Below are 22,983 nucleotides of genomic sequence, written 5' to 3' on the forward strand. Positions count from 1 at the left end.
AAAGGTTAAGATGGGCTATGAAAATATTTACATTAATGATTGAGAAGACAATCTCAGCTCTTCATTTATTACTTTTGCCACTGACATTGAAATATTTATTTCATATATCGAAAAAGGTATATTAAATTTTTATATAGATTCCACAAATTCATCATTGCTAAGGACTATAGTAAAATTTACCTTTGTATCAATATTTAGAATGAATTTGTTATGCAAATTAAAAGTACAAGACTATTAGGTATTAAATCTGCTTAAAAGATACATAAAAATAGTGTAGCAAATCACAATTATTTATTTCTATAATAGACAATAGATTATCTATAATAGACATTGTTCCTTAATAACAAATATCAAGAATTCAGACTTACATGAATAGATAAAGTTTTATGAAAAAATCAGGACCAGGAAAATATCACACACAATGAGTACAACAGTGTAAATGAAAATACCTCAAGCCATCAGAATTCTTCCCCCCTCCCCCGAGGCTGGGGTTAAGTGACTTGCCCAGGGTCACACAACTAGGAAGTGTTAAGTGTCTGAGATCGGATTTGAACTCCAGTCCTCCTGAATTCAAGGCTGGTGCTCCATCTACTGCGCCACCTAGCTCTCAATATTTAAAACTCTGACTTCTTACCACTTGGTTCACTACTACCAACACTTCAAATCCCAATGGATTTACTCACTGATTTGTAAGTGACTATCGCAGGAACCCATGGAAGTGGCAAATTATGGAACTAGTGGAAGACAAGAAGTTATCATAAATAGGAATATTCAAGTCCTAAGGCTGTCACATTCAACATTCAACAAGGTGATAATATTACCAAAGTAAAAGATTGTGCCAGCTTTTCCTCCTGTAACTTTCACATTTAATTTGGGAATTGCCCCTTTATGATTAAGACATCCTTTCATTGATGTTTTAATATTAAAGACTGGAAAAACAGTGATAAGATGAACAAGATGAGATTCAAGAATGCTCCTGCATGACTAATTTCAGAAAAATCCTGGAAAGACTTACATAAACTGATGCTAAGTGACATGAGCAGAACCAAGAGAGTCACAAAATTATGTAATGATCAACTGTGACAGACTTGGCCCTTTTACAATGAAGTAATTCAAAGCAATTCCAATAGACTTGTGATAGAGAGTGCCATCCATCCAGAAAGAGAACTATGGAGTCTGAATATGGATCAAAACAGCATTTTTACCCTTTTTGATTGTTCTTTGTTTTTTTTCCTTTCTCCTGTTTTTCTTCTTTTTGATCTATTTAATTTGGCTCGGTATGATGAATACAGAAATATCTTTAGGGGAATTGCACACATTTAACCAATATCATTTTGCTTGTTGTCTTGAAGAGGAGAAAGGGGAAGAAGAGGAAGAAAAATTTGGACCACAATGTTTTGTGAAGGTGAATGTTGAAAACTATCTTTGTATGTATTTAGAAAAATAAAATACTATTAAAACGTAAAAAAGAAAATGTTCCTTCTCAATGAATTCCTTAGTTATGGCTTCTGATATTTAGATGTTATCATAGCTATTTTTAAAAAGAAGATCCTAAATTTGAGTCTACTCTAAAGTCAACAGAATAATGGTTTTATTAGTTATAGGAAAAGTTATTCAGATAAAAAAAGCAAGAGTTAAAACTTCACCAAAATACTTTTTTTTTTTAAACATTAGAAAGATGTGAAGAGGAATAAGGTTTTAGAAAATTGGAGATGTAGAAAGAGATAAGGGGAATAGGAACAACCATTTTTATAATGTTAATACATACCAAGCACTTTGCTAATACTCTGTAATTTCTATCTTATTTGTATCAGGCAACAACCTTAGGAGTTGGTGTTATTATTATCCCCATTACACAATTGAGGAAACTGAGGCAAATATAGAATTTTTTTAAAGTAACTTGGCCAGGATCACAACTTCTAAGAGTCTGAGATTAAGGGTGAACTCATATCTTCCAACTCCAGGCCAAGTGATCTATCCCTCTGTGCTAGAGAAAGGAGCCAATTTGTGAAGGGCTTTGAATGTGATACAGAAATTTATTTACATTTGATCTCAGAGGTAATAGGGAAAATAGGGAAACCATGAAGTAGATGGAAACCAAGGAAGAGGGAGGAAGGAGAAGAGTAAGAAAGAGAGGGAGAGAAAAAAACAGGGAGGGAGGGAGGGAAGAAGGAAGTGAGAGAGAAAAAAGGGGAGGGAGGGAGGGAAGAAGAGAAGAAGGGAGGGAGAGAAGAAAAGAAAAAGAGAGGAAGAAGAGAAAAAGGGAGGGAAAGAGAGGAAGGGAGGGAGGAAGAAAGGAAGGGAGAAGGAGGGAAGAAAGGAGGAGGAGAAAGAGAAGGGAGAGAGGGGAGGAAAGAGAGGAGAGGAGGTGAAGAGAGGAGTGTATAGTGTGACATGATTGAGCAATATTTTAGGATCACTTTGCTTTTTGTGTAGAGGCTGAATTAGTGGCAAGAGACATTTTACAAGGAGACCAGTCACACCACTATATAGTCGGTGATAAGACAGGAAACCAGATTGTAAAGATTTAAGAAAAGAGGAGAGGAAACAAAAATAGATGGAGATACCAATTAGACAGCCTTTTCAAGGAGTTTAACCAGAAAAAGGGAATAGATAAGGGATGTTAGCTAGAAGATGCGCGAAGCAAAAGCATGTTTGTAGGCAATAGGGAAGCAACCAGAAGAGACTGACTAATGAGAAAATGGGAATAATTGAGGGATCAACAAATTCTATTTAAATTCGAAGGAGGCAAATACAATTACTGGTAATTAAGTGTTTAATGGATATTGACTATAATTGGCATAACTGCTTGAGAAAGGTCATGTTTATTATATAACTATGTTTTAAAATAAAGTATAACTACCTTATAGAACATTAGGTAGATTCCCCATGGAGAGTTTAGGGGAGAAAATAGATGAGAACTGGACAGGATGAGAAGGCATCCTTGGAATATGATTTACAGTGGTGGAAGAAAATTTGTATATATAGTAACAAATAGATTATAGATTCAAGGAAATTTTAAACTATATACACATTTATATTTTATAGATCTGGTGGGAGCAATATCCTAACACTGCCTCCTCTCCATTCTTCTTCCCACATGCCAGTTGGGTTAGGATTTTCTTAAAAGTATGTAACTGTTTTAGAGATGTGATTCATTTAGAGGAATAAGGCTCAGAATACTGATGTAGCAAATGGCAAATCACTTCTGGATTTCTGCCAAGAGGTCATGAAAAGTCAGATGTGACTGAAATGACTGAATGACAACAAAAATTTATTGAACTTTTATGAGAGACAGTGTGGTACAGTGGGAGGAACATTGGACTAGGAATCCTAAATCCTAATCCTGAATCGGCCACCAATTAGTTGTGTAGCCTTGGACAAATTGGAATCTCTCTGGTTTATAAAATGATGAGGTTAAATTGTATGATTTCTAACATTACTTTCAACTCAAGTTCTATAATTCAAATTCTGTGACTTGGAGAATAATTTTTCATATGTAAATAAAGGCATATAATTGTAATTTGGCTTTTATGAAATATTACTGTTTATATCCATTACATTTTTATTGAAAAGTAAAAACTCCAATTATAACATTATTCCTATAGGAAGCTATGATCTACTTTAAAATCAATCTATCTTGTGAGATTCCAGGAATGTATTTAGTCAAAAATAATGTATTTTCTATATTTGAAGGTAGGAAAACATTTTTAAAAATACCCTACAATTTTATCCTAGTTTTGATAGGTTTTTCCACCATTTCCATTTGGAGGAAATTTCCATCATACTTTTACAACTTGAACTAATTCAACCCACAACTGAACAGAAATCCCTTCCTTCAAATAGCATATTTCATATCTGGGTTCTGTCTTTTATTCACAAGGCTATACTATCCTAATTCAAACCTTCATTATTCTTAACTGAAATATTTCTAATGGCCCCTAAATGGCTTCTTAATTCTAGTTACTTTCTCTATGCTCTTCAAACCTGTTCTTGACACAACTATATAACTTATATGCCTTCAGACAGGATCCTGTCATTTTTCTGCTTTAAAAAAATCTGCTGTAGAGAACCCTGAGAACGTGGCAAAATGAGACATAATTTAAGATACAGTTTTTCCATTAAGTCACATAAATAAAACCCCCTACATGCAGCAAAAATGGTGATTATATGAAGAAAACTACCAAGATTGTACAGAAGGGAAAGGTTGGTTATAACTATTTAATGCCGTACAAGAAGAAAGAGGAAGTCAGCAAGAATGAGAGAGGTAGAAGGGAGACCTGATTGTAAAGGCTTCTCAAAGCTTCCTTTCCTTCCAAATAACTATCTTTGGGAATCTCAGTCAATTTCTTTCTAAATAGGTTCCCGAGGTCATCCTAGAAATGGAAGGAAACTACCTTGAAGATAAGGATGGAGTTCACAAAAGTGGGACTATGAAAGGCAACCAGAGTAACTTTTTAGTAACTTTCTGCCATTGGTCACCTTTACCCCTTGAAAGGTCACAGATCTCATCTAATCTGGTGGTATGAGATAAATAGGAAAAATGGAACATTTAACAATGACTGATAGAAAAACACAATGTAGGTTCATCGAAGGAAAAAGTATTGGTGGCATGAAGCATGTTGACAGGAAGCAAAGTAAGAAAAATAAATGACAATTGCTAAAGGTGAGCAAAGTTAATTGAAAAGAAATGAGCATTAAAAGACAAGAGCCATTTCAATGAACAAGTACTTTGCAATAAATGAAAGAGTAAAAAATTCCCCTAAGGAAGAAATTGCAACAATTTTTGTAAGGCCCCTCAAAATGATAATGGAGCCATCCCAAGAACATCCAAAATGGTTCAGTGGTACAAGGATTGAATACAAATATAAAATAAATAAGGACAGAAATTAGAGTTTTTAAGGAAAGATTCAATAAGGTTGATAAGCCAAAAGACAGTCTCCACAAAAGAATATTCTTTGAATGAATCTCTTCCAGAAAACTCTGCAATATTTCAGAATGAATACAACCACAAACAGTAATATCGGGAGTATTTCACCTTAGGAAATCCTTCTTCAACTTAGCCTTTGTGCTGGACCTCCAACATTATAGTGGTAAAATGCCATGGGCCAACAAACATGTCTCTTCCATGCATATTTATAATTAAAGTGTAGTTTAACAAGATTATTTCTGTTGTTCTTTTTAAAATTTTTTAAATGATTTTAACACACAGGAATTAACACACTTTATTGGAAGAAAGCTCTTAAGACTGCATTTTATTCTTCCAAATCAAATGAATTTTTAAAAATTAATAAATAATAAACACACTGGGCTCTTGTATTGTCTACATTTTCCAGGCCATTATATGAGGGTAAAAATATAGTCTACTGTCAGGAATATTACTTGGTAAAATCTGCCTTTCCATCATTGAGGAAGTCTTTAATATGTAATTATTCCCATAAAAATTTAATGATGAGAATGTAGGACTATAAGTAGATAGTTGCTGATATTTTCTTAGTCACCTTTTTGATTTAGTATTAATAAAGTCTGAGATTATTTCTCTGCCTTTGCTCTATTGTTCTTTAAATAACCTGTGATCTCTCAACCCTAAGTGTTGGATGATTTTTTTTAGCGTCATCATTTTGTTGTACACTGAGGTTTACTGAGGCTGTTTTCTCATTTTTGTTTATTTTAGTGTCATTTCTACCTATTCTGTAAAAACATAGAAGGTTGATATTAAGAAATTACACTACTGTCTCTTGATGGTGAAAAGGATTTATTATAAAAAGCAATCTTTTCCATTTTCTCGGCTTATTGTCTTCCTGCCATTGAATCCTTAAATGCCCTTGGGATGACTTAGTTAAATCTTTCACCAAGATTACTTTAAATTGGTTTTACCTTCTCACTTATTTCTGTTTTATGGGATTATACTGCTATTAATCTTCTACCACAAGACTTTATATGATTTCACTAAGATATCCATATTTTAAATTGATGTTGTCTTTGGTAGCTCTCTCTCATTTACTGATTAAGGTGTTTAAGGCTCTCTGATCTTATTGTCATGGCAATTAATTTAAATTATTTAGATGTATCTATGAAATCCATGTGTGTGTGTCCATTCTTCTATCCACTAGTTATTTTTCATTATTGATAACTCAATTGAACAGATCAGGATTGAGTTGGTTTAATTACTTGCCATATTCTTTTTTTCTTCTTATCTTTTTCTCAAGTGGAATATGAATTCTGATCTTTGTAAAAAGTCAGATACCTAAATTATACAGACAGCTGATTTAGGAATGATTTTCAAAGTAGTAAATTGTTTCCTTTAAGTTCTTTCTTCCTCTGCATGATTTCAAGCAAGTGTTACAATTTTCTGCCATATTGATTTTTCACTTGCTTCTAATTTTGCTATTTTGGTCATGAGGGCCAACACTGAAGTGCAAGAAAAGGCAGTGATCCAAGTAGCCTGATTATAATGATCATAGAGACCAGAAGAGGAAAGATATGGAAAGTCAGAAGTCTGGCCTTCATAAATGTTACTCTATACATGTCTCCACCAGTTCTCTTACATGATCAAGTATTCTTATTTTTGCCACCAAATACCTATCATCTTTTAAATCCTTCCTAATACAGGATATTCCATTTTTAATGTAATGTCTACATACCTGAAATCAATCATTTGCTATGTGCCATGCAGTTTCTTGATATTCTAAAATTATTTTCTTTCTTTGTTGGTGAATATAATACATAGATAATATATTATCTTTGTTGGTTGAAAAAAAGGGGAACAATGGAAAAAAAGGCAAATAGAGAAACAAAAATTTAAAAGATCATGGAACATATAAACAAAACTAAGAGATATTAGGTATTTTTGAAATGACCAAAAAACAAGGTGAGTTCAAAACAGAGATGGAATTTTCAAAAAAATTCAAATTTTTTTCAAAAACTACTGTATACAGTTATATGCCAACTAAGCTGAGAAGTCAAAATATGTTGATGAACATCTTCAAATAAAGACTTCAGGGATTCTTTTATTTATAATATAAAACCCAAACTCCTCAATCTTACATTTAAAGATTTTAAAAAATTATATCCTTTCCTATACTCTATTGTCTAATCACATAGACTTATTAGAGCTTTTCTGAATCCAACTTATCATGCATTGCCAGGTTCCCCCATTCCAATGCCTCAAACAGACTTCCTCATTATCCACACCACAAAATCCCTTATTTCAGTCAGCTCATGAGCATCTTCTAACATAGCCTTTTGCGCTATTGCCTCTCTCCATCCTCAAACAACTTTGCATTAGTTGCTCATTTATGTATGCTGTGTACAATGTATATAGCATGTATTCCATTGCTGTATAGCAACTCAAAAGAATGTAGATCACTTGACAATAGAGTCTCCTTTGTTTTTAGCTTCGTATACTCAGTGCTTTTTATATATGATAGAACTTAATAACTTTGATTCAAACTTAATACCTCAAAGTTGCTGATAATTGTTAAGCAAATCTGTAAATTCTTTCAGTATTGAGGGGTGTTGTTTGTCCTGGTTAGGGGAGTTAGGTTCAGTGAGGTCAACAAAATGGGGTTTTAATTTATTGATCAGGTTAAGTTAGTGTTTAACACTGGCAATTTTAAGGGATTAGAATGAATAAAATACCAATTAATATAATTTTCTACCACTTAAAGGTACTGAGAGATAAATCATGCTAAATCTTGCCAAATTTTCACTTCAAAGCCGTAATATAGAAAAAGAACAGGAATCATTATAGAAGATAATGTTCATTGCATCTTCTCAATCAATGCTACTACATAGACTACATAGACTACATAGACAATTAAGCTCTTTTGGAGGTGTATTTACCTTTCAAGATTCATCTATATTCTAAAAGTTCTTGCCTTATTCTCCATGAGGAGTTTCAAACTAGAAAAGGGCAAGGTTCTATGCAAAAGTACATGTAGAATGTGGCAATTTAATTCAATCTATGTACTTAAGCAACATAGAAGGACATGATTTCAATTTTCTTAGAACAGGAGATAGAAAATTGAACAAGATTGCTTCTGAAATCCTGTCTAGGTCTGAACCCTGGGTTCCTCTAATCAAACTTTCACAAGATGTTGTAGGGCCAATAACCTTATTTTTGTAATCATTTACTGAAGGATTGTAATCCCTTTGAAATGTTTATTTTATCACCAGAATTTTCATGTACTTTCATTCTGTTAACAGTTTTCCAATAGTTACAGGTCAAAGAAAGGGTCAGTGTAGATTGCACCTCTCAAATGATCCTAGCTGCTGATATGAGAAGCAGAAATCTGCCCATGCACTGGAAGGGGAAGAATGTTGCAAATGTACAGATCAGCTGATAGATAGAAAAAGGAATTAAATTGAAATTTTAAAAGATCAACAAGGCCATTCTATTGTGGTGCCAATGGTTGCCCATTGCTTTGTCCTTAGCAGTACTGTTTTTGTATTTATCCATCCATAGTTTTTTTCCCCAGTTTACCCTGGAATTGGAGACATACATTTTAAGGATGAGTTTAGGGAAGCAGGGCAGAACTAAGGTGAAGGGAATAAAAAGAAGGCCGTGTAGTATTGTATATGGACAGGCTGAAAATCTTATTTTAAATCATCTCTGAAAAGGACAATGGGGAGAGGAGAAAGGAAGCATGCATTTATAATATTATGATCATCTCTGTTACCAATAACATGAAGGATCTTACCTTAAGCATGAGGTGAAGTAAGCAGTAGAACCAGCAATTGGGGGAGAGACTGGGGGAGATGGTGGGAAGAAGATGGTGGGACTGGAGAGAAGCTTTGAAGCAAGTTACAAAAACTAAGAGGTGGAGAGAAGGAGGGAAAATGTTTGACACACAAGACAATGGAGGAAGTGTCATGTGTGACGAATGCCAAGTAGGGTGTTACATCTGCCTTGCAGAGTGCATGAAACAGCAAAGTATGAGACTGGAAACACAGGAGTCAGGGTGTATTATTTGTTTAGCTTTTTTCATTCACATTCAATTCTTGGTGACCCCATTTGGGCTTTTATTGGCAAACAAACTGCACTGGTTGGCCATTTCCTTCTCCAGCTCAGGTTACAGATAAGGAAACTAAGGCAAACAGAGTTAAGTGACTTGCCCAAGGTCAGACAGCTGGTAGGGATCTGAAACCACATTTGAAATGATGAAGATGAGTTTTTCTGATTACAAGCTAAGTGCTTTATTGCTCTCCCAAGCTGTCACTAAAGCCAGTGGAATTTATATTTGATCCTAGACGTCATTGGAGTTTCTCTCTCTTTTGCTCCTCTTTCTCTCCTGCTCTTCCTCCTCCTCCTCCTCCTTTTTCTTTCTCTCTCTCCCTTCCTTTTTCCTCCCTCCCCTCTCTCTGTCTCTGTCTCTCTCTGCATCCCTGTCTCTGCCTTTCTCTCTGTGTATCTTTGTCTCTCTCTGTGTGTCTCTGTCATACATGTACACACACATACAAAGAGAGTAACAGTGAGAGAGAAGAGAGTGACAGAGGAGACACACACACAGAAGCAGACCAATGCTTTAGCAAAATCACTTTGGTAGTTGGGTAAAGGATGGCCTGGATAAAGGAGAAATGATACAGAGATGCCAATTGGGAGGCTGTTGCTATGGTCTAGACAGGCGATGAGTTCCTGAAGTAGTGTCTGTGGGAACATATACGGGGAACATATACATTTTACAAATGTAAAATGGTAAGACTGTCAATAGGTAAGACATGTGGAGTGAGTGCTCTTAAGAGAAGAAGACATCAAGGTTTTGAGTATGTGAGACTGTGGGAAGAAGGTGCGATCTACAACAGTAACAGGACAATTTGGAAAAGAGGAGGAATTGGGGAGGAGATATTAAGTTCTACTTTGAAAGTGTGTGATTTGATTCACAGAAAAGGCAGTTGGTGGGATGAGGCTATATCTGGAAACCATCTTGATGACTGATCATGGCCATGACCGTAGAGGAGATCACCAAGTGAACAAGCACAGTGGGGTTCAAGATGGAGTCTCTGAGGACCCATGGTTAGCACAGTTGATATGGATGAAGTCCCACACAGGATACTGGGAAGTGATTAAATAGATGGGATTAGAGAGCCAGATAGCAGTAACAAACAGGGAGGGAGAGATGTTAACTGACAATGTCAATGACTGCAAAGAAAAATGAAAGCTGGGAAAAAGCCAATTCATTTGGCAGTTAAGCAATAAGAGGTGACCTTGACCAAAGCATTTCACCTAGATGAGCTCTGGTTCTCCCATTTATAAAATTGACCTACTAATACTTGTTTCACCAACTCTGTAAGGCTGTGGTGAGGAAGGCCCTTGGATGCTTCTATAGCAAAGGTGAGTTTTTCTTCTTGTACCGTTTGGTGATTATTCTCTTCACTTCCACCAAGACCCATCCTTTCCAAACTCCAGATTTTAGAGGCTCAGGATTACTTTAGTTATGTAATAAGTAATTATTAGTTATGTAATACTAGAGGACATTACAACTTGTGTCTGAGATGACAGACTCCAATACAAATAATCTTTGTTATGAGAAGTGCTAAGTTATTAAAACTGTCTCTTCACCAAATATACAGTCAAAAACAATTTAGTTATTACCAGGATATGAAAACAGATTAGAAACTGAAAGGTAGCATTCGATGCAATTAAAGTGACTTATACTTAGCTAAAATTCTAGTAGGTGAATTCTACGGTGACACTGACAAATTGTCAATTTGGTAAAGAGAACTGAAATAACTTGAAAAATATAACATTTAACACTATGCTGAGTCACAGATCCCTCATTTCTGTGTTGGACTATTGTCCTGGTTATCTCAACATAAATAAAATTCAAAAAGGCAATTTTCAATATAGATGCTTTTGTCATCTAGGAAAGCCTATAGTTTCACTTCTCAGAAAAAATAAACCTTTTTAATGCATAAAATAAAATATATAGGATTATAGATGAAAACAATTATTTTCAAATACAATTATAAAAATAAAACAAATGCTAGTTCTTTGAAAGTTTATATAGGGATGCATATGAAGAGTAGAATAGGTATAAGGTATAAGTATATTGCTCGTTTTTTAAGATGATAATAAGATTTATCAAATAGTTTTGGGAGAGGGAGAGAGGAAAGAGGGAAAGAGAACAAATCCACAAACTCTATGGTAAATCCACTGATTTAATAGATTAAAAGAGTGTTAACTTGCTAACCAATGCTTCCCTCTATCCCCACCATATAATTTTCAAGTGCCAAACATATTTTCCAACATGCTCTTTAGGGGAAAAAAAGCCCAAAGGCATAGAACAAATAAATCATTTTCACACATATTTCTCCCAAATGATATCCTTTTGAAATGAGGCCCCACCCCCTTTTTTTTTGACAGAAACATCAATGCAGTATAGTTGAAGTGCAAAGGCTTTTACTGTAATTAATCTGTGCTAATGAAAGCACCACTGATTTCATGAGCCAGAGAAGTGTGCCTCTTTGCCCATATTTATTTATTTATTTTAAAGGCCATTAAACACTGATTTGTGCCTCTGACCCACATTGGCTCTGTGACCCTGGGCAAGTCACTTAATTTCTCAGTTAAGGCAAGTCAAAGAGTTAGCAACTTGGAAAGCTCTTTAAGAAGATAAATTGCAGAGAAGGTGCTGACCTGCATTAGTAAATAAAGATTCCTCACCTGGGAGTTCCTTATAGCAATAAAATCACAGTTTCAATCCCAATCTCTATAGACTTATAAAATATTAGAACTGCAAGAAGGCTACCAAGAAGATCATTTTGTTCTCTATTTTACATATGAGGAAACTGAGGTCAGAAAGAACTGATTGAAATTTTTTCTAATGCACTATGTTTTTGAAGAGGAAGGTTTACTTAAAATTACATGTGCTGCCTATGATTCAAAAGATACAGCTCATTCTTTCTTAAGAATCCTATTTTGTCATGCATGGTCCTGCAAGGAAAAAGCTGCAGAGCCCTGCTAACAATTCAGTGCAACAGAATCTGTACAATAGTATGACCCTGAACTGTCTTACATACAAAGGATGGTGCCAGAGCTGGGTATTTTATTACAAAGAACAAAACAATTCTATTTTGATATTACCTGAATAATAAAAAGAGAAAGAAATTTCTCTCCACCCAATGAGTCAGTTTTGACTACTTTTAAGAAAGGTTCTGATAAGGTTTCTAAGCAATAATTCTTGGTTTACCATATCAGTTGTTCATGGTTGCCATCTAACTGGCAACTTGCCATTTTCACAGGATAAAATATTACTTAATCTCCTTGCCTAATTAAAAATGGCTTACCTACATCTCCAATTGGATTTTAACTATTTTAGAATATTCTGCCATTTATCAAGTAAGAAGACTTAAGTGATTTATGAAATCTTCACAAAAATATTGAGAGGACCTATCATTCTTTTTGGGTTCAATTTAATTCTTCCTAAATAGCTCTTTGCTGGTCTATACTTTCAAAATAGAGCTTTATTTCTTAATATTCAATAAGGAAAGAGAATAGCATAAGGTCAAAACTCTAAGGTCATCATCTACTCTTCACATAATCTTGGCCCAAGCCATTTGGTCTCTAGGAGTCTTTGCTTCCTCATCTGAAAATAAGTATAACATTTACCCTACCAGCCTTATAGGACTATTGTAAAGAAAATGCATGGTTGCAGAAATGTGAACTATTATTAAATGAAAATATAAAGTCCCTGAAAGTGAGAACTACATGTGTATTGCCCAAGAGCAGAGAAGCAGAAAGAGGCAGGGCAGGGAGGACATGATAAGGTAAAGAAAATTGACTTGAATTCAAAAATCTGCATTCACATCTTTACAATACAACATAATATTCATGTGATTTTGGCTGATTTATTTAATTTCTTTGTATTTCAATTTCCTCATCTGCAAAATAAGAGGGCTGAACTAATTAAACTTGAAAGATTTATTTAATGCCTACTATTTATTCATAAGGTACTATCAGACACTGGAGATCTTGCCTTCAAGGGACTTTCATGATTCCCAAAATCTTTTTCCTATGATCAGAGATACTTTTTATGGTGTAGAAAACAGCTCTCAAAAACTCAGTTTGAAGGCAATATTTCCAAGATAAGCTTACATCTCAATTTAAGAACTTAAAAAAAACTCAAGAAGCTCAAATTGAATAACATCTTTTAAAGTAATGTTTTTGCTTTAAAAATAGATTTTTACTGATTTTTTTTTTTTGCTTTTTTACATCACCTAGATTTTCATTCTTCCTCTTATTCTCAATTTCTAAAAGAACTATCCCTTAGGACAAAGGTATTTTAAAAAATAGAAAGAAGAAATAAGTAAAAAAATTAAGCAAAACTGATTCCTGCAGGAACAGAATAAAGTATTATATGCAATGTTTCACAACCATTGATCTTTCTAACTCCTACCTATTTCTGTAAAGGAGTAGGGAAAAGCATCTTATCATATCTCTTCTTTTGCAAAATTCATTTTTTTTTTTTGTTCTTAGTTGCTTGTTCTATGTATATTGCTGTAGTGTCTGTGCATATTGTTTTCCTGGCTCTATTTACTTCACTTTGATCATTTTCTTGACATTTTATCATTTTACCATACTCATTATTTCCTACAAATTAGTGATATTCCCTTCTATTTAATGAACACAATTTATTTAACCACTCTCCAATCAAAGTGCATCTCTGTTTCTATTTGTAATTACAAAAAATACTTTAAATATTTTGGTATATATCAAACCTTTCTTTTTGTCAATGGCAATGTTGTGTTAAAGATATAGGATGGAATCTGTGAGTCAAAGGGTGTGTTAGTAACTTTATTTGCACAATTCTAAATTGCTTTCCAGAATGGTGGTACATGACCAGTTAGTCACATCTTAAAGTACACAAACTTCTTGCTCTAGGCAAGATGAACTAAACTTGTGACTTACATTTTTATCACTTGGTTTCTTAAAGTAAGCTTGTGACTCACTCATCTCAAGTCTACGTGCAATATAATCATAATTAAAATCATCACAACAAAGGACACAACTGCATAGGATTAAAATCATCACAATGAAAGTCACAACTTTATAGGAAACAATTAACCAAATGAGCAATGAGAATTCCAATAATTGCATAAAGACTCTGGCTTGCTTACAGCATAAACCTTGAATGAATCTCTCTACTATTGGCTAATTGCATCACTGAAACTTAAAACTTCCTTGTCTTTACACAAGTATATAACTCTTTCTCTGTGCACTCCTGTAGGATCTACAGTGCGATATTTCTGTAATATTTGTACTTCATAGTTTGAGTTTCACCCCACCCTTTAACAGAAATGACATCTTCACTCAGAGATTTTACCCTATAGAAAAGTCATTTCACTGGTTAAGTACTGCCTTCAGAAGCCTGCAGAAAGATGTTATTCAGCAAGAAGATCCTCTCAGGCAGAAAATGGCAACCGAGTCAAGCGTCAAGCACCGCTGGCTGCAGCCCTGCAGCCTCAGGGTAGGCTAACAGAACTGAATGATAACATGCTGAAACAAAATCCCTCATAACGAAAATCTGTTCAGAATCAGTCATGTTGAGGCTGACTTAAAATTCTGTTTTGAGAATTGCTAAACATGCATTTAACTTTCATGCAAAACCAAGTTTTTGCTGACTTCAAGATGTAGCCTCCCTCCCCCCCACGAAACAACACATTCCAGAAGATGTCAGGAAAGATCTGAATGAAGCTTTGGAGAGCATCTGTTTCTAATGTTCCTAGGCGCTCGTTCTCTGATCACCAGCATAACACAGTCCAGCATAAAACAAGCAGCTTGTCTCTCTCTCTGAATGTCTACAATAAAGTGATAGAACAGGAAAGGGTCATTCTTTGTGCCATTGACTATTGGGGCTGGGAGTGTTACCTCTAGGAGATTCCCATTATGGAGGGGAGAGGGGCTGGGCCAGATGACCTTTCCGATATAGATTGCTGACCATATTGTCAAGTGGGACCCAATCATATTCTTCCCCCTTTCTTGTATAATTTTTCATAAATACAGTCTCTCCAACCTGACTGGAAATTCCTTGAGGACAGTGGTTCATGTAATTTAATGCTAGATATATGTAATATAGTGAGTTTTTGTAAGATAGCTTACTGAAATGAATTTAAATATAAGGGTATGATTCCAGGTGAAATGGTCATAGGAGGAACAGAGCTTATATTTATTATCACGATATTTTTCTTCGTTTTTGAAGAGTAACAATAACATCATGGGCAGAGTTTGAGAGTGAATTGGACTTGAGTAAGGCAGACTTGAGCTCACTTTCTCTTCCAGAGTTACTGGAGTCCAGTGGTAGGACAAAAGTCAGGAAAGATGCTAAGGGATGATCTGGACATCTTCAATAGTGACCAGGCTCTGCGTGCTCCATTTCAATGGCTCTTGGGACAAATCGTTCTTATCTACCATTCTGCCAGAGGAAGCGCTCACCTGTTCGAGGCAGAGAACCCCTAACTCCCCGACAGGTTGGAGGCTGGTGGTTATCCAGCCAAGAGTTTTAGTAACTACTGTACATGCTACAGTTTCTTGGTGTCACAGGTGGGAGCTGGGTGAATCAGGTAGACACCAAAGGTGGAGGAGCTGCCCTGAAAAGGATGTAGTGAGCTATTACCCACAGGTGCTGGTCCTCCCTAAACACCCCATATACTTCTATTAATACTTAGCATCTATTAACTATACTGACCACTCAACAAAGCATCTAAAAATAGAGCCTGATCCCTGTGAACAAACAGAAGTAGCTAAGAAATAGAATTTTTATAGCTGTGAAAAATGAAACCTGAAACCAAGAGTTAGAAAATGATAACTATGTATCAGATGTATTTTATCAAACTAACACTTGTAATGTTTCATTTGTGCTACACAGTCATACTTCTGAGAACAACTGTTTTCTGCTTTTTGAAATTTTTGGGTAAAAGATAGGTATTCAGAAGCTTTGTTATGGTAATAGATTTGAATAGTACCTTTTACAGAGTGTCTCAAATAAGGCTCTACACAATACTATGAGGTATGTGGAACAAGGGGATATTATATATCAGATTTATTGATGAAGAAACTGAGGTTGAGAGTAACAAAGAACAGGAGATGCCCATTGTTTGGGGAATGGTTAAATAAGTTGTAGTACTTGAATGTAGTATCACTGTGCCATAGGGAATAATGACTTGTTTATGATCCTACAGCTGGATTCTGTAGAAATGTACAAACTTTTAAATAAAGTGGTAAATCACCTTCTGTTGACTTCTCTATAACTAGCATGAAAAATTCTTATATACAATGAGTTTCTGCCTAAATAGCAACCACAGCATGAGAAAGAATTGTAGTATTTCTAGTTGTGTCTGAAGACATGAAGTTTGGTACTTTCATTCCTTTTTCCATATAGTAAATATCTATGTGTGCAGAAAGGTGAGAGCCCAAGTGAAATTCTCAGAAAGCCCTGGGTCAGGGATTTGATTAGTTCACAGCACCTAAAATCGTTGTTAAATAAAACAATAGACTCAGAAGCTGTCAGGTTTGTACATGACAGTTGTAATGCTAAATAGGATCCTTAGAGAAGTTCCTTTAGGTTTATACTGCATTTCTCCATATTCTGTCTGTAGTAAGGCAATAAATAGAACACTCAAGATGTCATTAGATAACTTAGAAGACCAAAATGTATTTTTGTTTCCTTAAAATTACTTGGATTTGGAAATGAGATAGCTTTCTTTAATTGTCCCAATTCATATCACAGAAATAAGAACTGACATGCTGATTCACACATACAAAAGTTCTGCATGATTTGGGATTTAAGAAGGAGTTATATTTCTCAGTTCCTGTGATTAGTTTAATTAAATGCAAAATTGCTTTGTTATATACCATTTATTAACATATTAATTGGCTCTAAGAATATAGTGCTATTTACCTGGAGGTATGTAGCTTAGATTTACAATGCACTTGTGCTGGCACAAAGAAGGAATGAATTTTTGAACATATAACAAATTCATCCTGAGATACACTAAAAGGACTTTAAGCAACATCTACAATAAGAAAATTCGTATAACTAGACAATCTATTGTTTAAACAACATTCTGACTGAATAATATTATTTCCCTCCCCTTTGTTAACTTTTTATATGAACACAAAAATGTACCACGGAGAAAAAATTTTATTTTCTCCCAGAAAGCTGTTTGCCATCATCTAGCATAAAAATCTACTATTAAATCATATTCTTTGGAAAATAATTCACCAAATAATTACTAAGCTTTTTATTATTTATTACTAAACACATTTCTAGCATTGTAATCATGTCACATATTAAGTTGAAAGGAAGCAAGATCAGCCAAAGTACTCTTGAATATCTAGCAAAACTCGCTTGAAATGACATTGTTTCATTTCATGATACTCTGCATCTCTCAACTAAAGTCATCTCCCTGGCAAAGGGAAACCTCCTTTCTAAAGCAAAAGCTACTAGTAGTAATTTTCCATGCCTATCATTAAGCTTATCAACACTTTAAAGTAACAAAAAACCTCTGGGAAAAAATTCTCTGTGTAAATAACATAAACAGATTTCAGTTTGTTAATAGATCTGAAATGAAATCTAAAAAAAAAAAATCCAAGGCTTCACCAAAGAGAGAAATCAAACGAGTATTTGTGCACAATTTTTAAAAATCACAAGCTAAAGTGAAACAAAAAATCATTTTTAATACTACCTCTGTTAATACAGAGTAGGTTATTTTAACTTATATTTAGTCCTTTAAAAGCTCCTGATACCTACAGATGTGATATCAGATAGGAACCAAAATATACAAATCAACCTTCCTACCTCTAGAAGACAAGAAAAGCGGTCAATATAACAAGTGAACATAGGATTCAAAATCTGGCAAAAATGGGGTGATATAAGTTGGCTCCAAACCATTAATAATGTTTTTTCAAAGATTGAGTTATAAGATTAATAGTTGCCAGACCATCAACTATTTACTCAATGTTAAAGCAACATTTTTATTAACAAAATACTCCCTAAATTGCAAATAAAAAATGTGAAATTTGATCTAACACCTGTAGCAAATGTGAAGGAGGTCCATAACCAAGGGCACTCTGTGGGTCCGAACACTGTGGAGTGTTCTCTGTCTGATCTTGTTCTAAAGAGAACAAAACCGCACCCACTGCTGTCAATGTGGTTTATTCTTCCTTCAAATTTATCGAAATGAAAATTTCTTAATCAGCATTTAGTACTTGTGAACTGGTCTATTCCTACGTGAAAAATTATAAACTTGCTACTTCTACAAGCTATTCAAATGTCTCCAAAATGTTAATATAGCAGTAACAGATCACTACCAGCCTGCTGTTTTAAAAGCCAATTAATGAACTAAACTTACATCATGCATGGAGTCCAGTAGCTTAGTCAGCTGATAGAATCTTTGCCAGCTTTGTCCAGAGTTACTTGGACATTTTGTTACCATTTTCCGCAACTCTTTGATGTAATTTGTCCTCATTTCTTCAAATGCAACTTGGCTTTTGAGGCCATCCTTGGGAACTGTGTTGAAAAACACGGATATGATAAAACATTACATGGTTTTAAAATTTAACAAGTTAATGTATGTAAAACATTAATTAATTCATATAAATGCTCTAAACTCTCTGGGCACTTCTTTTTAGATGAATATTGAATATTATGAATGATCCTGAAGAAGAAACATAATTAGATACTTAAGATTCATATACTGGCAATTATGCATGATACATAAGAGCACACACACTGAATCACATTATTCTTTATTTTCAAAGCATTTTACAAATCCTTGCTACTTAACTGAGGGCCCATACTTAAGAGGTTAAAAATTTCTAGCTGTCCTATTGAACCCCATCTCTAAGAGATATATCTATAATTATAGCTGTGATAAGCATGTCTTCTCAGAGCATTCCCTTTCCATTCAGTGATTGATCTCACGATATGTGGGAGTATGCTGCAATCTCTCACAAAGACACAGCTTAGCAATCTTATGAACTGGCAACAGGTAAATTCATGAGCCACAGAAAGAGGGTTTGGAGGAGGATGAACCACTTGTACAGAAGGTGTTTTTTTCCTCCTAAGGCAAATTTAATGATGCAAGAAAATTAAAAATCATAGAATAGTGCATCTTTGTCAAAGTTCTGCATATAATAGGTTTTTGTTTATTTTTATACAATAGTTTGTATTTAAAGTGAAATGCCTCATTTTAAGTATGCTTTGCTTTCATGATATCATGTGGGTTATGTCCTGAGTTTAAAAAGTGACTAATGACGGGTTTATATTCATGTATTGACTATATGGGGTCTAAAGACCTGCTATAAATTTGCTTATATCATCAAATATATACTAAAGACTAGACACATTTTAAGCATGTGAGATTGGTGGTCAGGGACACCATGAAATTTCCAAATAAAATCAGTGTCCTGAATATATATGGGCATTCTGTTGCGAATATATTTCTGTGACTATTAATGATTTCATTTCTGGATGTAAAAACACTCTACTTTTGATTCCTGATTAAAGTTAAATCATGTTCTGCCAGTGAGAGGAGAGGAGAAAGTATGGAGAAATTCTTTAATAGCACCTGCTCATATTGCTGAAGGACTCATGAGCAATATATTAAAAACCTTTTCATAAAATTAATACTTTTAAAAATAAATTCTCTATTTCTTTAAGTTGTTCAGTCAAAAAGCATTTGTTAACAACATACCCATCAATTCTGCAGTTACTACTGAAAATAATGGAGAATGATGGCTGACTAAAACTGTAAAGCCAATTTCTATCCAGAATTCTAAAATTAGGTTCAACCTTCAGAAAAGCACTGGAAAGTTGCACAAATCAAATACTAATATAAAAAGAATCTTGAGGTCTAAATCACACATGTCTGTACTGAGGCTTATTTCTTCATAGTATAAAATTCCACTAGCTTTCCTTCACAGGTACATTAAATGTAACATCATCTGGAGAGAAAGGAGAAAACCTTACATTTTACTACAAGCTTCACTACTGTCTTTTAGGTCATTAATGTTTGCCAAATCTGCTTAGATCAAAACGGGCATTCTTCTTAAGCCATTAGATTTTTTGAGAGTTGTTTTACTTGGATTCTGAAGTTATTAAACTTTATGCTAAGTATTGCTACTTATTAGTGGCAGCATGGCGTACTGGACAGAGTATTCAGTCTCATGAAGCCCTGGGATTGAGTCCTCTGACACATCCTTTCTGAGTGACTCCTGAGCAGGTCATTTGAGTCTGAGGCACTCATGATTATGAGTTGCAGAGCAGGTGCTGATCTATAATGGAAAGGAAGAGTCCCTTCATTGGCCTGTACCCACAAAATCACAGGTCTGGTCTCTTTCCCACATCCATTACTACTTTTATTTTATGGCTGAAACTAAAATGTATCCTATTTTTCAGCCAGATTTTTCCAAAAAATTGAAATAAACCCATAAATAAAGAGGACTTGAGCAAAACATCACATTCTGGACTTCAGCCCAGAGTTCTGATTTTACTTATTAAATGCAGTGGGACTTGCTTTTGGAAATCTTCCAAAAATCTATGGGCTGGAGAAGAGCATAGAAGAAAAAATTGAGATGTAATATCCGCTTTCTTCTACATGCAGAAGAACCAAAATGATGTCATCATCAATAAAATGTTCCTAAATATATTTTACATTGCCTAAGAGCCATGTGATTTTACTATCTCCAAATCAGAGGAAACATTCTCATGCTTTCTTCCATAGGTTACTATGAAAAACTTTGTATAACATTTAATGTCATTTACTTTTATTTATCTAAAAACTATGATACTTAAATTTTAGGAAACAAAAATAATAATCATAGTAAGCACCACAATGATAGTATTGTCTATTCTTGACTTCATCAGTTTATATGAGAAAGTGGCAAAGACAACTCACTTAGACTAAATAGTTTAGGTCAAGAAGTAGACACAGCACACACACTGAAATTCACTTAAAATTCAATTAATCTATGATGTTGCATTTTTCCGCAAAACCTTTCTTATAACTTGAGGTTAAAAAACAAATGAATCAGTGAATCAGAGAGGTGAAACATGGCAGGCTAAGTGTGTGTATGAGAGACAGATGGAGAGAAAGACAGGGAGAGGGAGAGACAGAGGAAGAGAAAAAGAGGGAGAGAAATAGACAGAGACACACCACAGACAGAGATAGAGAGAGATGGAGAGAAAGAAAGAGAGAGGGGGGAAGGAAAAGAGAGAAGGGAAGGAGGGAGAGAAAGAGAGAAAGAGAAAGGAAGAAAAAGAGGGAAAGAAGAAGGGAGGCAAGAGGGAAAGAGGAAGGAAATAGGAGTAGGTAATTTGGGAGGGTGTAATCTTAATCATCAATTAATCATCAATCTAAAATCAGCATGAATCATAGTTTTAAGATTTTAGTACTACAGCTAGATAAAAAGTCCACAAAATTATTGTATTACCAGATAGAGTCTAAATAACATGAAATTTAATTGTAGAAGTTAGAAGACTATCTGTCCTTGAGGCTGACATGAAAGATCATGGAAGGAATGTAATGTATTGCTTGCATGAAGAAAAGAAAAAATCCTAGATTTGGAATAAGAGGTCCTGACTGTTGGTTTACTGTGACTCTGAGCAAATAAATTACTGTTTGGGACTTCTCTTCATCTGCAAAATGAGAGACTTAGACTAAATGATATCTCAGGACGCATTTTTTTCTTCTAGGTCTATAGAAGAGACCATATGGTTTATTTAATCCAATCGATATCAAAGTTTTTGGTCTCATTGCCCTTTACAATTTTAAGAGTAATTGAGGAACCCTAAAATTTTTGTTATTGTTGGTTATTTCTCTAGAGATTTACCATATAAGAGTTTAAAGCTGATACATTTAACATTGATTTCATTAAAATAATAACAACATATTTTAATTAAAAATTATATTTTCCAAAACAAAAAATGAAGAGTGGCACTTTTTTTTAAACACATCTCTTTAAAGTTTGGCTTAATAAAAGACAGCTGGATTCTCATATCTGCTTCTTCATTTAGTATGCTGTGATGTGTCATTTTGGCTGAAGCTTATGAAGAAAATCTGGCCTCACACAGTTATGTAACTGGAAAAGGGAGGCGTATTTTAATAGATAAATAATGCCTCAGTATTATGAAAATAGTTTTGACCTCATTGTTTTTCAGTTGCGTCGGATTCTGAGACCTCATGGACCACAGAATGCCAATATTAACCATGGGGTTTTCTTGCTAAAGATACTGGAGTGGTTTGCCGTTTCCTTCTCCAGTGTATTAAGACAAAGAGAGCATTTAATGACTTGTCCAGAAACACAGAAAACAAGTGTTTGAGGCTGGATTTGAACTCAGTTTTCCTGGATTCAGGCCCTTAAAGGGTTCCAGGGACAATACCCAGAGAATTATTGATTAAGCCCAAATGTCCATTTTACAGATTAAAATAACTAAGGATGAGAGGGAAGATGACTGCTCCAAATTTAGAGTGTTAGTATTTGAGCTCCTGAGACTGGAATATTGAGGAACTGCACCAAGTTACATATGATGCAGTGTGAAGGTATGCACTATATTTTGGATCAAACTAAACAGTAAGATTTCCTTTCTGTGCTCTAGCCCTATAAAAACGGCCAACTCATTGGATATTTTAAATTAAGTAGACATAATGTCCAAAACTAGCTTCATTTTTCTTTTTTCCAAAATTTCCTCTTCTTAATGACAGCTCTAATCTAATAACAGTGACCCACTGGACCTTTTTGAATTGGATGTCCCACAGAGATTTCAAACACTACAAATCTTAAATCCTTTTTATCCTTCTTCCTATTTTCCCTATTTCTATTGAGGGCATCATCATAATAAATCAGTCAGGTTCATTTCCTCTCCTCACTTTGAAATATGCCAGTACTACCTACTGCCTCTCATCTGACTCTTTATATTTTAAAAAATAAATTAAAATAATTTTTAAAAAATTGAGCAAAATGCCAATTTCATAAATTTTGTT

General features: G+C 34.5%; 1 protein-coding gene across 6 annotated transcripts in view; it reads right to left on the reverse strand.

Moving 5' to 3' along the window:
* Nucleotides 1–22,983, reverse strand: part of NR3C2 (nuclear receptor subfamily 3 group C member 2) — a 366,275-nt gene that overhangs the window by 22,227 nt on the left and 321,065 nt on the right. For all 6 annotated transcript variants that reach the window (XM_074273690.1, XM_074273691.1, XM_074273687.1 and 3 more), the window contains exon 8: nucleotides 18,352–18,509. In XM_074273690.1, coding sequence (XP_074129791.1) covers nucleotides 18,352–18,509 — 158 coding nt within the window. The remainder of the gene's footprint in view (nucleotides 1–18,351; nucleotides 18,510–22,983) is intronic.

Source organism: Sminthopsis crassicaudata, chromosome 6 (genome assembly GCF_048593235.1).
Source record: "Sminthopsis crassicaudata isolate SCR6 chromosome 6, ASM4859323v1, whole genome shotgun sequence".
NCBI classification, from domain to species: domain Eukaryota; kingdom Metazoa; phylum Chordata; class Mammalia; order Dasyuromorphia; family Dasyuridae; genus Sminthopsis; species Sminthopsis crassicaudata.